Below are 10,954 nucleotides of genomic sequence, written 5' to 3'. Positions count from 1 at the left end.
GCCAGTTATCCTGTATGCCCCTATGAGCCACAGTGCCTGTTACTTTTATGCCAATAATTCAGTAAAGCACTCAAAACTGAACCACGTCTCCTCTCCTGTGTTCTGACCGACACCCGGGGGTGAAAAGAGCATAACCATCCGAGCCAACCTCCTATACAGTGTTCAGGCTTCCCAACAATAGCGGTAGAAGTTTGCAATATTTTATTGCAATGTTTTTCCTTATTCAGATTTGTTTTAAGACTTCAGTTACAGTGCGACTTCACTTTGATGGTTAATGCAGTTATTGCAATTTTGTTGTTTTATCACAGTAGATTGGTTTATTTACATTTCAAAAACCAGAAGCCATTCATTTACAAATGTGATTGCACTTTATTTTTTTCATATTTAAATGTTCAGATATTAAGATGTGATAGACAGTTTTTGCATGATTTGAATGAGGCAAAAGAACATGCTTTTTCTCTCAAATATATTGTTATAATCATTTGTTTCAGATGTACTGTAATTATTTTCTGTATAAAAATTAAATTTGGTGTTCAAAAAATCTTTTTTCAAACTTGAGTTTTGAAAAAGAGGGGGCTGTCTTATAATCAGGGTCGTCTTATATTTGGGCCAATACGGTATATTTTCATCCATCCATCCATCCATCCGTCCGTCCATCCATCCATCCATCCATCCATCCATCCATCCATCCATCCATCTTCTTCCGGTTATCCGGGATCGGGTCGTGGGGGCAGCAGCTTTAGGAGGGACTCCCAGACTTCCCTCTCCCCAGCCACTTCATCCAGCTCATCCCGGGGGATCCCGACGTTCCCAGGCCAGCGAGAGACATAGTCTCTCCAGCGTGTCCTAGGTCGTCCACGGGGTCTCCTACCGGTGGGACATGCCCGGAACACCTCCCCAGGGAGGCGTCCAGGAGGCATCCTGAGCCACCTCATCTGGCTCCTCTCAACGTGGAGGAGCAGCGGCTCTACTCTGAGTCCCTCCCGGATGACTGAGCTTCTCACCTTATCTCTAAGGGAGAGTCCTGCCCTCACTCATGAACAAGACCCCAAGATACCGTATTTTTCAGACTATAAGTCGCACCGGAGTATAAGTCGCATCAGCCATACAATGCACAATAAAGTGGGAAAAAAAAAACATATATAAGTCGCACCGGAGTATAAATTGCACATTTGGGGCAAATTTACTTGACAAAATCCAACACCAAGAACAGACATGAACGAGCAACAACAGGCTAAACGATACGGTATGCTAATGTAACAAACACAAACGAGGAGCTGAGAACGGGCCTGATGTAACATTAACAGTTATCCAAATAACTATAACATAAATAACACCTTCATCAAACCGTCTGTGTCAATCCTAATCATTAAATCCATCGATCATCCTTTATGTAAACAATGCCGCGTGTGCGCCGCGCCGCCGGACTTGTCGTCAGTTGCAGTTCAAATTATTCCACAGGCCCATATAACGATATATAAATTATATATCAAATAACTATTATACAAACAACAATATTATCAAACCATCTGTGTCACTGCAAATCATTAAATCCATCGATCGTCCTTTATGTAAACAACGCAGCGTGTGCGCCGCGCCGCTGACATCGGACTCGTCATCATTTGCAGTTCAAATTATTCCACAGGCCCATATAACGATATATAAATTATCAAATAACTATTATACAAACAACAATATTATCAAACCATCTGTGTCACTGCAAATCAAAGTCAAAGTCTGCTTTATTATCAATTTCTTCACGTCAAGACATACAAAGAGATCGAAATTGCGTTTCCTACTATCCGACGGTGACAAGACATATTACACCCAATTGGTCCACAGACAAACAGAACATTCAGGTATACAATACAAAAAGTAAAAATAACAAGGCACATACAATGAATAAATAAGAGCAATGAATAAATAAGAGCAACTTGGTTGAAATGGTGCAATTGTGCATACAGCAGACAGTCAGTATAATAGCGCAAAAGTACAGGAGGAGTAGTGCAAGTGGAGTAGTGCAAGGCAGCCATTGTGTTTACAATTACGAGAATATTGACGTCACAGCCTACACTCGAAATTCGGCACTGATAGATGAAATTACTACGTACTACTGAGTACGCACACGCACTTGTGAGTGTTTTTTGACACGGCTCCTGGGAGTAAATGCGCGGGCGGGCGCTTCCCCATCTACTGGGGAAACATAGTAATTGCAGGGAAAATGACCCCAAAAAAAATTAATACAATTTATTCAGGTTTGGCGGGCCGGATTAAACTGCCCCGTGGGCCGGATGTGGCCCGCGGGCCGTAGTTTGCCCATGTCTGCTCTAGACCCCATAGTGGACAGACGGAATGGGGGGGATAGTGAGGGTAATAGTAGATGCAGACCTTAGAGACCGGGTGGGAATGTTAATGTGGAGGAGGTCAGTCAGGTATGGAGGGGCGAGGTTATGGATGGCCTTAAATGTATAGAGGAGGATTTTATAGTTAATGCGGTGTTTTATGGGAAGCCAGTGAAGTTGGTGCAGAACAGGAGTGATGTGATGATGGACAGGGGTTCTGGTGATGATGCGAGCAGCAGCATTTTGAACCACTTGCAGTTTATGAAGGAGTTTGTGGGGGAGGCCAACAAGGATGGAGTTGCAATAATCCAGACGGGAGGTAACGAGAGAGTGGACCAGGATAGCAGTGCTGTTCGGAGTGAGTGATGGACGGAGGCGGTTGATGTTGCGGATGTGGAAATAGGAGGAACGGATGATGTTGTTGATGTGGGTGCTAAATGATAGGGTGCTGTCGAGGACGACACCCAGGCTCTTAGCCTGAGGAGAGGGGGGAACCGAGGAGTTGTCAATGGTGAGCATAAGTGGGCTGTTTGTTGAGGGATGATTTGGAACCAATGAGGACTACCTCAGATTTGCTAATACGCCGTGATTGACCTTCCTTTTGGTGTTTTTCAGTGGATGGCGGTGAGTGGAGAACCAGATGGTGTTTATGGAAGTAGAGTCATCGATGTGGTAGTTGCGTCCAGCGCCACGGTGGATGTATCTGCGGTGGTGAAGTCGAGCGATGTCCGGGAAGCACTGCAGTACAGGTGGGGGAGCAAACCGGCAGTGCTGGAGTTGGAGAAGCTCCGCCTTCGTGTACTGGATTGTGGATGATGCTGGATGAATCATGGCGGACAGGATAGTCCACCAGAGCATAGAGCTCACAGCAAGGTTGTTGGAAGCTTGATGCACGGGCTCAGGTAGGAAAACGTTCATCGGGACCGGTGAAACAACGGCCAGGTGTGAAGCAACACACTAGCACACAGATCGCAGCTGGGCGGTCAAGACTCGCTACAAGCAAACAGGTCCGCTAGAGAGTTGACCCAGAGTAAAGTCAAGCCAAGTTTAGTGACCAGCTGCAGACTTTGCAGGAAATCCAAGCAAAATGCTAAAAATCCGGAGAACAGCGGCAGCAATTCGCGCCAACGTTCACTCAGTTGAGAGTTCCGCCCCTCTCTTCACCTGAGTGTCCAAAACATGCGGCCGCAAATCCGATGACACGACTACAAAGTCGATCATCAAACTTCGGCCTAGGGCAGGGGTGTCCAAACTTTTTGCAAGGAGGGCCAGATTTGATAAAGTGAAGGGGCCCGGGGGCCAATAGTTTTTTCGGACATTTTTTAACTACAAAAATGTCATGCAAATACACACTGTTATAAAACAAATTTCATTGTCACAATTGTCTTTATTTTTCAAATGACAAAATAACCAAATATGAGTCACTCAGGCAGATGTGAACAACTCTAAAAACACAAATTCTGCCTTTCATTCATATCTGAAGAGTCAGATAACATTGAACAAACTGTATGAAATACCTTAAATTTACATGAGTTTAAAATTACTTTTGCCTCATGAACATTTTAAACGGGAGTTATAAGTAATGCAAAGTTGTCTGTTATTATTAAAACTTAAAACTAGTGAGTTTTGCTCTTGTCATTTACATTATCTTTCAGAAAATAATAGTTTGTGTCAGGTCTACAGGTCCATAACATCAACAGTCTTAACATGGCCACTTCGTAGCTTGCTTTCGTAATATTTATTTTTGACTCACAGTCCCGTGTGAAGAATCGCTGTTGTGATGCCAGTTTAGCTTGGAGCTGCTTCACTTTATCAGCGCGGTCACTCCCTGTTAGCTGGTCGTTTGTGTTCGCATGTTTAGTCTGATAGTGTCTCTTTAAGTTGAAATCCTTATACAAGGCAACCGTCTCTTTACAAACTAACCTTTAGGACAATGTAGTATTGCTCCAAATGTTCGTTTAATTTCCTTTAGAGGTCCGTTTGCGCGTGTTAGCACGATCGCGAATTAGCATATTTCCGCTAACTCGTTAGCCTGCCCAGTACTTCTTCTTTGCTGCGGGCCAATAAAAACTGGACCGCGGGCCAACTAGTTTGGACACCCCTAGGCTGTCCTGGTGCCAAGTGCACACATGGACACCCTTATGTTTGAACATCGTGTTCATTATTGACAATTCGTGTCGAGCACAGAAGTCCAATAAAAGAACACCGCTTGGGTTCAGATCGGGGGGAACGTTCCTCCCAATCATGCCCTTCGAGGTCTCACTGTCATTGCCCACGTGAGCATTGAAGTCATCCAGTAGAACAATAGAGTCCCCAGGAGCGCTATCCAGCACTTCTTCTAAGGACCCCAAAAAGGGTGGGTACTCTTGAGTTGCTGTTCGGTGCATAGGCACAAACAACAGTCAGGACCCGTCCCCCCACCCGAAGGCGGAGGGAGGCTACCCTCTCGTTCACCGGTGCCCACACCTGCTCGACGCCTCTCACCGTGGGCAACTCCAGAGTGGAAGACAGTGTGTGTGGAGGCAAGTCCGACTATGTCTAGTCGGAAGTTTTCTGCCTCACACACCAGCTCGGGCTTCTTTCCAGCCAGAGAGGTGACATTCCATGTCCCAAGAGCCAGCTTCTGCAGCCGGGGATCAGACCACCAAGGTCCCTGCCTTTGGCCGCCGCCCAGCTCGCTTTTCACCCGACCCCTTAGGCCCCTCCTACAGGTGGTGAGCCCATGGGAAGGAGGACCCATGTTTTCTTTTTGGGCTGTGCCCGGCCGGGCCCCATGGGCGAAGGCCCGGCCACCAGGCGCTCGCCTTTGAGCCCCACCTCCGGGCCTGGCTCCAGAGGGGGGCCCCCGGTGACCCGCGTCCGGGCGATGGAAAACTAGGTCCATATATTTTATTCATCATAAGGGGTCTTCTGAGCCGTGCTTTGTCTGGCCCCTCACCGAGGACCCTTTTGCCATGGGTGGCCCTACCAGGGGCATGAAGCCCCAGACAACATGGCTCCTAGGATCATAGGGGCACGCAAACCCCTCCACCACGATAAGGTGAAGACTCACGGAGGGGTATATTTCTTCTTTTTAATCATGTTCTGAATAAGAATAATTTAGACCTGCATATTTTCATATGATATGGCAATTTACAGGGGGGGGGTCGAATGAATGGTCTTTCACTTCAATGGGGAAAGATGATTTGAGTCATGACCATGGTGTGACGTCATCAATTTGCCTTGCAAGTTGAGGCGCCCCACATGTGCCTGGCTTGGGAAACAAACACATTTCCAGTCTGACTCCATTAATGAATGAATGGATGAATTCATTCGGTCATTCTTGTAGCACTTGCACATTAGAAGAACATTCGTGCCACGAAGTAATACTTAATACCGGAATTGCGTAGAAGACGGGCCAAACGGGCCATAGTGCGCAGCTATTCTCCTCTTTTTCCAAATGTGTCACACTTTCAAAATCGATTCTCCTCCTCACTCCCAATCCAACACCAATGGCCAGCAAAGAAGTCAAACCACAGCTCAATCCAATCAGGAAGAGGGACAATATTTGCATTCGCCCCAAATAAAGAGCAGGGCGAGATGCTTTTCATCTCTTGCCTACTCCTCGAGTTCACGTGCGGGAGGCGACCACTTTAACAGGCGAGTCAGGCGCCGGTGTTGTGCTCGATTTGGTTCCCCCGTGAGATTTTGTTCCCCCTGCCCCTGCTGCGCGGCCACGCCAGCGAGCATGCCGAGAACACTGTGTGGGCGTGTATACTTTTGTTATTTGAAGCGAAATTGTAAAAATTGTGCTTCTCTTTCAAGGGCTTGTTATTTTTTCACTAGTGAAAAAAGTATAGTTTTTACTTGAGACGTCGGCATGTTTTTGTTTTGCAATTTGTGTTTATTTTATCGGTTTATTTACATCATTTGTTGTGACAGACTGTTAAAACAAAGAATTGAAAGGAAACAAAGGTCATGCAAGCTAATGTTTTACCCTTAAGCCTATGAGTTTAGCAGTGGATCTGGTCAAGTGAGTGCCCACGGTACAAACCGGATTCGGTTGAAGTTGGGAAATTGGGTAAAATGTAAATAAAAACAAAATACAACGATTTGAAAATCCTTCTTGACCCATATTCAATTGAATACACTACAAAGACAACATATTTAATTTTCGAACTGATAAACTTAAGCTGAGAAAAGCTCATCAAACACCTATTTGGAACATCCCACATGTGATCAGGCTAATTGGGAACAGGTGGGTACCATGATTGGGTATAAAAGGAGCCTCCCCAAACATGCTCAGTCATTCACAAGCAAGGATTGGGCGAGGTTCACCACTTTGTCCACAACTGCGTGAGAAAATAGTTGAACAGTTTAAGAATGACATTTCTCAAAGCAAAATTGCAAGGAATTTAGGGATTTCAACATCTACGGTCCATAATATCATCAAAAGGTTCCAGAGAATCTGGTGAAATCACTGCACGTAAGCGCCACGGCCGAAACCAAGACTGAATGACCGCGACCTTCGATCCCTCAGACGGCACTGCCTTAAAAACTGACATGAGTGTGTAAAGGATATCACCAAATGGGCTCAGGAAAACTTCAGAAAACCGCTGTCAGTAAATACAGATCGTCACTACATCAGTAAGTGCGGGTCAAAACTCTATCATGCAAAGCAAAAGCCGTTTATGAACAACATCCAGAAACGCCGTCGGGTTCTCTGGGCCCGAGCTCATGTAAAATGGACTGATGCACAATGGAAAAGTGTTTTGTGGTCTGATGAGTCCACTTTTCAAATTGTTTTTGGAAACACTGGACGTCGTTTCCTCCGGACCAAAGAGGAAGCGGACCATCCGTACTGTTATCAAGGCAAAGTTCAAAAGCCAGTATCTGTGATGGCATGGGTGACTTACACTTCTGTGAAGGCAACATAAATGCTGAAAAGTACATACAGATTTTGGAGCAACATATGCTCCCGTCCAAGCGACATCTTTTTCATGGATGCCACTGCTTATTTCAGCAAAATAATGCCAAGTCACATTCTGCACGTGTTACAACAGTGTGGCTTCGATGTAAAAGAGTCCAGGTTCTCCCCTGGCCCGCTTGCAGTCCAGACCTGTCTCCCATTGAAAATGTGTGGCGCATTATAAAGCGTAAAATACGACAGGGAAGACCCCAGACTGTTGATCAACTTAAGCGGTTCATCAAGCAAGAATTCCACATGAGAAGCTAAGAGAATTAGTCTCCTCTCTTCCAAAACGTTTATTGAGTGCTATTAAAAGGAAAGGTGATGTAACGAAGTGGTAAACATGCCTTTTCCCAACCTCTACTGCACGTGTTGCAGCCATGAAATTCTAAGTTCATTATTTGAAAAATAAAATAAAGTTTATGAGTATGAGCATTAAATATGTTGTCTTTGTACTGTATTCAATTGAATATAGGTTGAAAAGGATTTTCAAATCATTGTATTTTGTTTTTATTTACATTTTACACAATTTCCCGACTTCAACCGAATCCGGTTTGTATATTTAGCAACCAAATGTAGCAAAACAACGACCCGCCACTGCTTTGATGTCTTCTATTGTCACCTTCTTCACTTGCTTTCCCGGCAAAAACCAGAATTGTCTGGCGGCATTCTTCTCGTCTACTCAAAGTCCGCCAGAACGGGGTCATGTGCGGTGTCCTTGAGGAAGCGTAGTAGGTCTTGGGGCCTCATCCCCATGGTGGCACTGTTGGTCATGGGGTGGAAGTAGACCATGTTGTGGTCTTCTTCCAGCAGGTCTCGGAATCGTCTGGTGGCGTTCTTCTCATCTATTCAAAGTCCATCAGAACGGGGTCGTGTCCGGTGTCCTTGAGGAAGCGCAGCAGGTCTTGGGGCCTCATCCCCATGGTGGCGCTGTTGGTCATGGGGTGGAAGTAGACCATGTTGTGGTCCCCTTCCAGCAGGTCTCGGTCCAAGACCAAGGTGACGCTGCGGTCCTTGTCGAAGAGCAAAGCCAGAGCCGTGGCGCATCCCTGACCCACCTGAACCACACGCGTCAACATGACATCTTCAAGTTGAGTCTGGAGAAGGGGCCGCCACCACTCGATATTTTTTCAATGGATTATTCTATTCGTTATTAAACAAATCATTGAAAACCGAAAAATAACAATATAGCAATAAGGAACGATGTATTTGACAACATGTTTGAAACCGAAAGTTAACTACTTCCTTAGCTTCTGATTTCCTCTGTAATCAATGAACGAAATTTTAAATGGTGGCTCAACTTGTGACAAGTGTCAACTCACTGGCCAAAGCTCACACAAGTGCACATTATGTAATGTGTCATTGAACAGGGGGGATTGAATGTTCACAGCACAGAATGTAGCACTCCACAGCGTTGACGATTTTTCTTGACTGTTCATGATTATCCACGCAATTATGGACTTTTGTAATAGTTAATTTGTGTGTGTGTGTTGTCTCATAGAAATCTACCAGGGCACTGAATTTTTAAGGGCGTATGACACTTCTGGCATTCTTTTGTAACAATATTTAAGGTATTAGCTCGTTGCGTCACCTTGAGTTTGTCCAGCATGGTGGCCTCGTCCGCAAAGCGAAGGTTGCCGCTGCCCACCGACAGCTTCTTGGCCAGCACGTTCAGGTTCACCTGCACGAGGGCAGAGAGGATCATGAGTTGGTCCCTCTTGCGTAATTCCTGCTACCTGTACACAGGTTTATTTTCTAGCTGACTCCACACAGGAATCCACTCCACATCTCTGTAATAATAACTAGGGCATAGGGAATGAGAAAATGACGTTCATGGCTGGAAATCGATTAATGTTCCAGGGCTCACCTGTCGGTCGTGACGCGTCGACACCAACCACAAATTTTTCTTCTTCTTGTCTTTGAGGAAGAGGTTCTTGGTGACGGCGCCACTCACATCTTGGAGGTGGGGCATCATTTCCTCCACCGTGAAAACCTCACAAGAAAACCAAGAAAACAAACATCAACAAAAAACTACTACTGGATTAGAATGCTTGATAAAGGGATGTTTTAAAGCTCATTTGAACAGAGCTAGCTCTCAGCAAGTCTGCCAGACAGTTCCAAATTCAAATGTCCTGCATGTGTCGACCGCATGTTATCCAATCGCTTGCGTCCACTCACATTGTAAAATGGTGCTGTGGCACCCCGTACGGGTGACTGCAAGCCACGAGCAGAAAGCCTGCCCAGAAGTTAAGTCGCGTAAAACGCCGGTGAAAACCTCGCAAAACGTTTGGAAAAATCATCACAAATGCGTTGGTCTTGAATGTTGGCCGTTCTGTGAATCAAAAGCCAGATTCCTTCGGAAAACGAAACATTTTATGCTTTGCATTTCATGAACAAGGCAGACTAACTTCGGAATTTGACCTCATCAATAAGATCGTCGTAAGTGTTCCCCAGAACATTTTCGTTTTCTTTAAAGAGTGCCAGCGTGGCGTGTCTCCCTGGAAAGAGGAGGAATGAGCAAAAGGTGACATTATTAGGCAAACAAATGCACCTAAATAAAACTTCGAAATTCCCGAATTAACCTTGGGCGTTCCCACTGATGCATCACTTGCCACATAAGTGTGACAGTTAGGAATTTGATTTGAGCTGATAGTAAGCAGGCAGCACAGTGATTTTGTTTTAGTAGTTCCACTGTTTAGTTCTCCCCATCTACATGCGTTTGTTGATTTCCTCAACAATGCCAAACGCATACGTGTAATTCCTCATTTGATTTTCGTTTCACTTTTGCAGTTCTCTAAACACAGATTTTACGGGTTTTCTTATTGTTGTTGTTGTTGTTGTTTTCTCTCCATGTTGTGTGCTCTGTTACCGGCGGGTGATCCACGAAGCTCGTCTGAATGTTTAAAGCCTCCAAATGTTTCTCCAGTTCTGCTCGCAGCTCCCCGGACATCTTTAATAGATATTTTTATTCCAATAAATGTGCTATCACCGTGAGACAACGTGCAGTAAACAGCTGCTGCCTTCCTTTTTCTTCGTTGCTGTCTGTTTTTTTTTTTTTTTTTTTTTTTTTCATGCGGCCACCGCAGTGCTCTTTATCATATACTGCCACCTACTGGAAAATTCCTGAAACCCCGTGGTTGCTGCCTGAAAGTCACGGGACCAAACGGGGTAAGGCTGTTCTCAGAAAATTAGAATATTGTGATAAAGTTCTTTATTTTCTGTAATGCAATTAAAAAAACAAAAATGTTATACATTCTGGATTTATTACAAATAGCCTGAAATATTGCAAGCCTTTTATTATTTTAATATTGCTGATTATGGCTTACTGTTTTGTGTTATTCGGGCCAATAAATGCAATTGCTATACAGACACCATGTCATTTGTGTCATAACATATTACACAAATGACCCCCCAAAAATACCCAAATAAAATGCCCCTCCCAAAAAAAAAAGCTGTCCTCTTTTTCAGAAACCCATATCTGGTCAGCCTACTACAACATCACAACAATGTTGTACTATTACTGTATTGGCCCAAATATAAGACGATGTTATTTGCATTGAAATAAGACTGAAAAAGTGGGGGTCGTTTTACATTCGGGGTCTAGACAATATAACCATTCACAACACTAGATGGCGCCAGATACCTTTAAAGCGAAGTTACGTCA

At 44.7% G+C, this 10,954-nt stretch overlaps 1 protein-coding gene across 3 annotated transcripts; it reads right to left on the bottom strand.

The window, feature by feature from the left end:
• Positions 1-7,773: 7,773 nt before the first annotated feature.
• Positions 7,774-10,378, bottom strand: LOC119134945 (prolyl-tRNA synthetase associated domain-containing protein 1-like). 3 transcript variants are annotated; one of them, XM_037272220.1, is made up of 4 exons: positions 10,280-10,378; positions 9,158-9,283; positions 8,882-8,971; positions 7,774-8,348 (listed from the first exon to the last, which is right to left on the bottom strand). In XM_037272220.1, the coding sequence occupies exons 1-4, from the start codon at positions 10,361-10,363 to the stop codon at positions 8,136-8,138; spliced, it is 513 nt and encodes a 170-aa protein (XP_037128115.1). In that variant the 5' UTR covers positions 10,364-10,378; the 3' UTR covers positions 7,774-8,135. The 3 variants fall into 3 exon arrangements, with proteins under 3 accessions (XP_037128115.1, XP_037128117.1, XP_037128116.1); XM_037272222.1 differs by having other exon boundaries at positions 9,158-9,321; positions 10,160-10,320; XM_037272221.1 differs by having other exon boundaries at positions 8,136-8,348; positions 10,160-10,342.
• Positions 10,379-10,954: the final 576 nt, after the last annotated feature.

This window comes from Syngnathus acus, chromosome 15, assembly GCF_901709675.1.
Source record: "Syngnathus acus chromosome 15, fSynAcu1.2, whole genome shotgun sequence".
Taxonomy (NCBI): Eukaryota; Metazoa; Chordata; class Actinopteri; order Syngnathiformes; family Syngnathidae; genus Syngnathus; species Syngnathus acus.
This window is presented reverse-complemented; position numbering and strand designations above follow the sequence as displayed.

What these genes read in the sequence shown, in the direction of transcription:
- LOC119134945 (XM_037272220.1), bottom strand. Translation starts at nt 10,363, where the DNA reads ATGAAAAAAAAAAAAAAAAAAAAAAAAACAGACAGCAACGAAGAAAAA. An exon ending in CGACGCGTCACGACCGACAG is followed by an intron (nt 8,972 to 9,157) that starts GTGAGCCCTGGA and finishes GCCCTCGTGCAG; the next exon opens with GTGAACCTGAACGTGCTGGC. An exon ending in CCATGCTGGACAAACTCAAG is followed by an intron (nt 8,349 to 8,881) that starts GTGACGCAACGA and finishes CGTGTGGTTCAG; the next exon opens with GTGGGTCAGGGATGCGCCAC.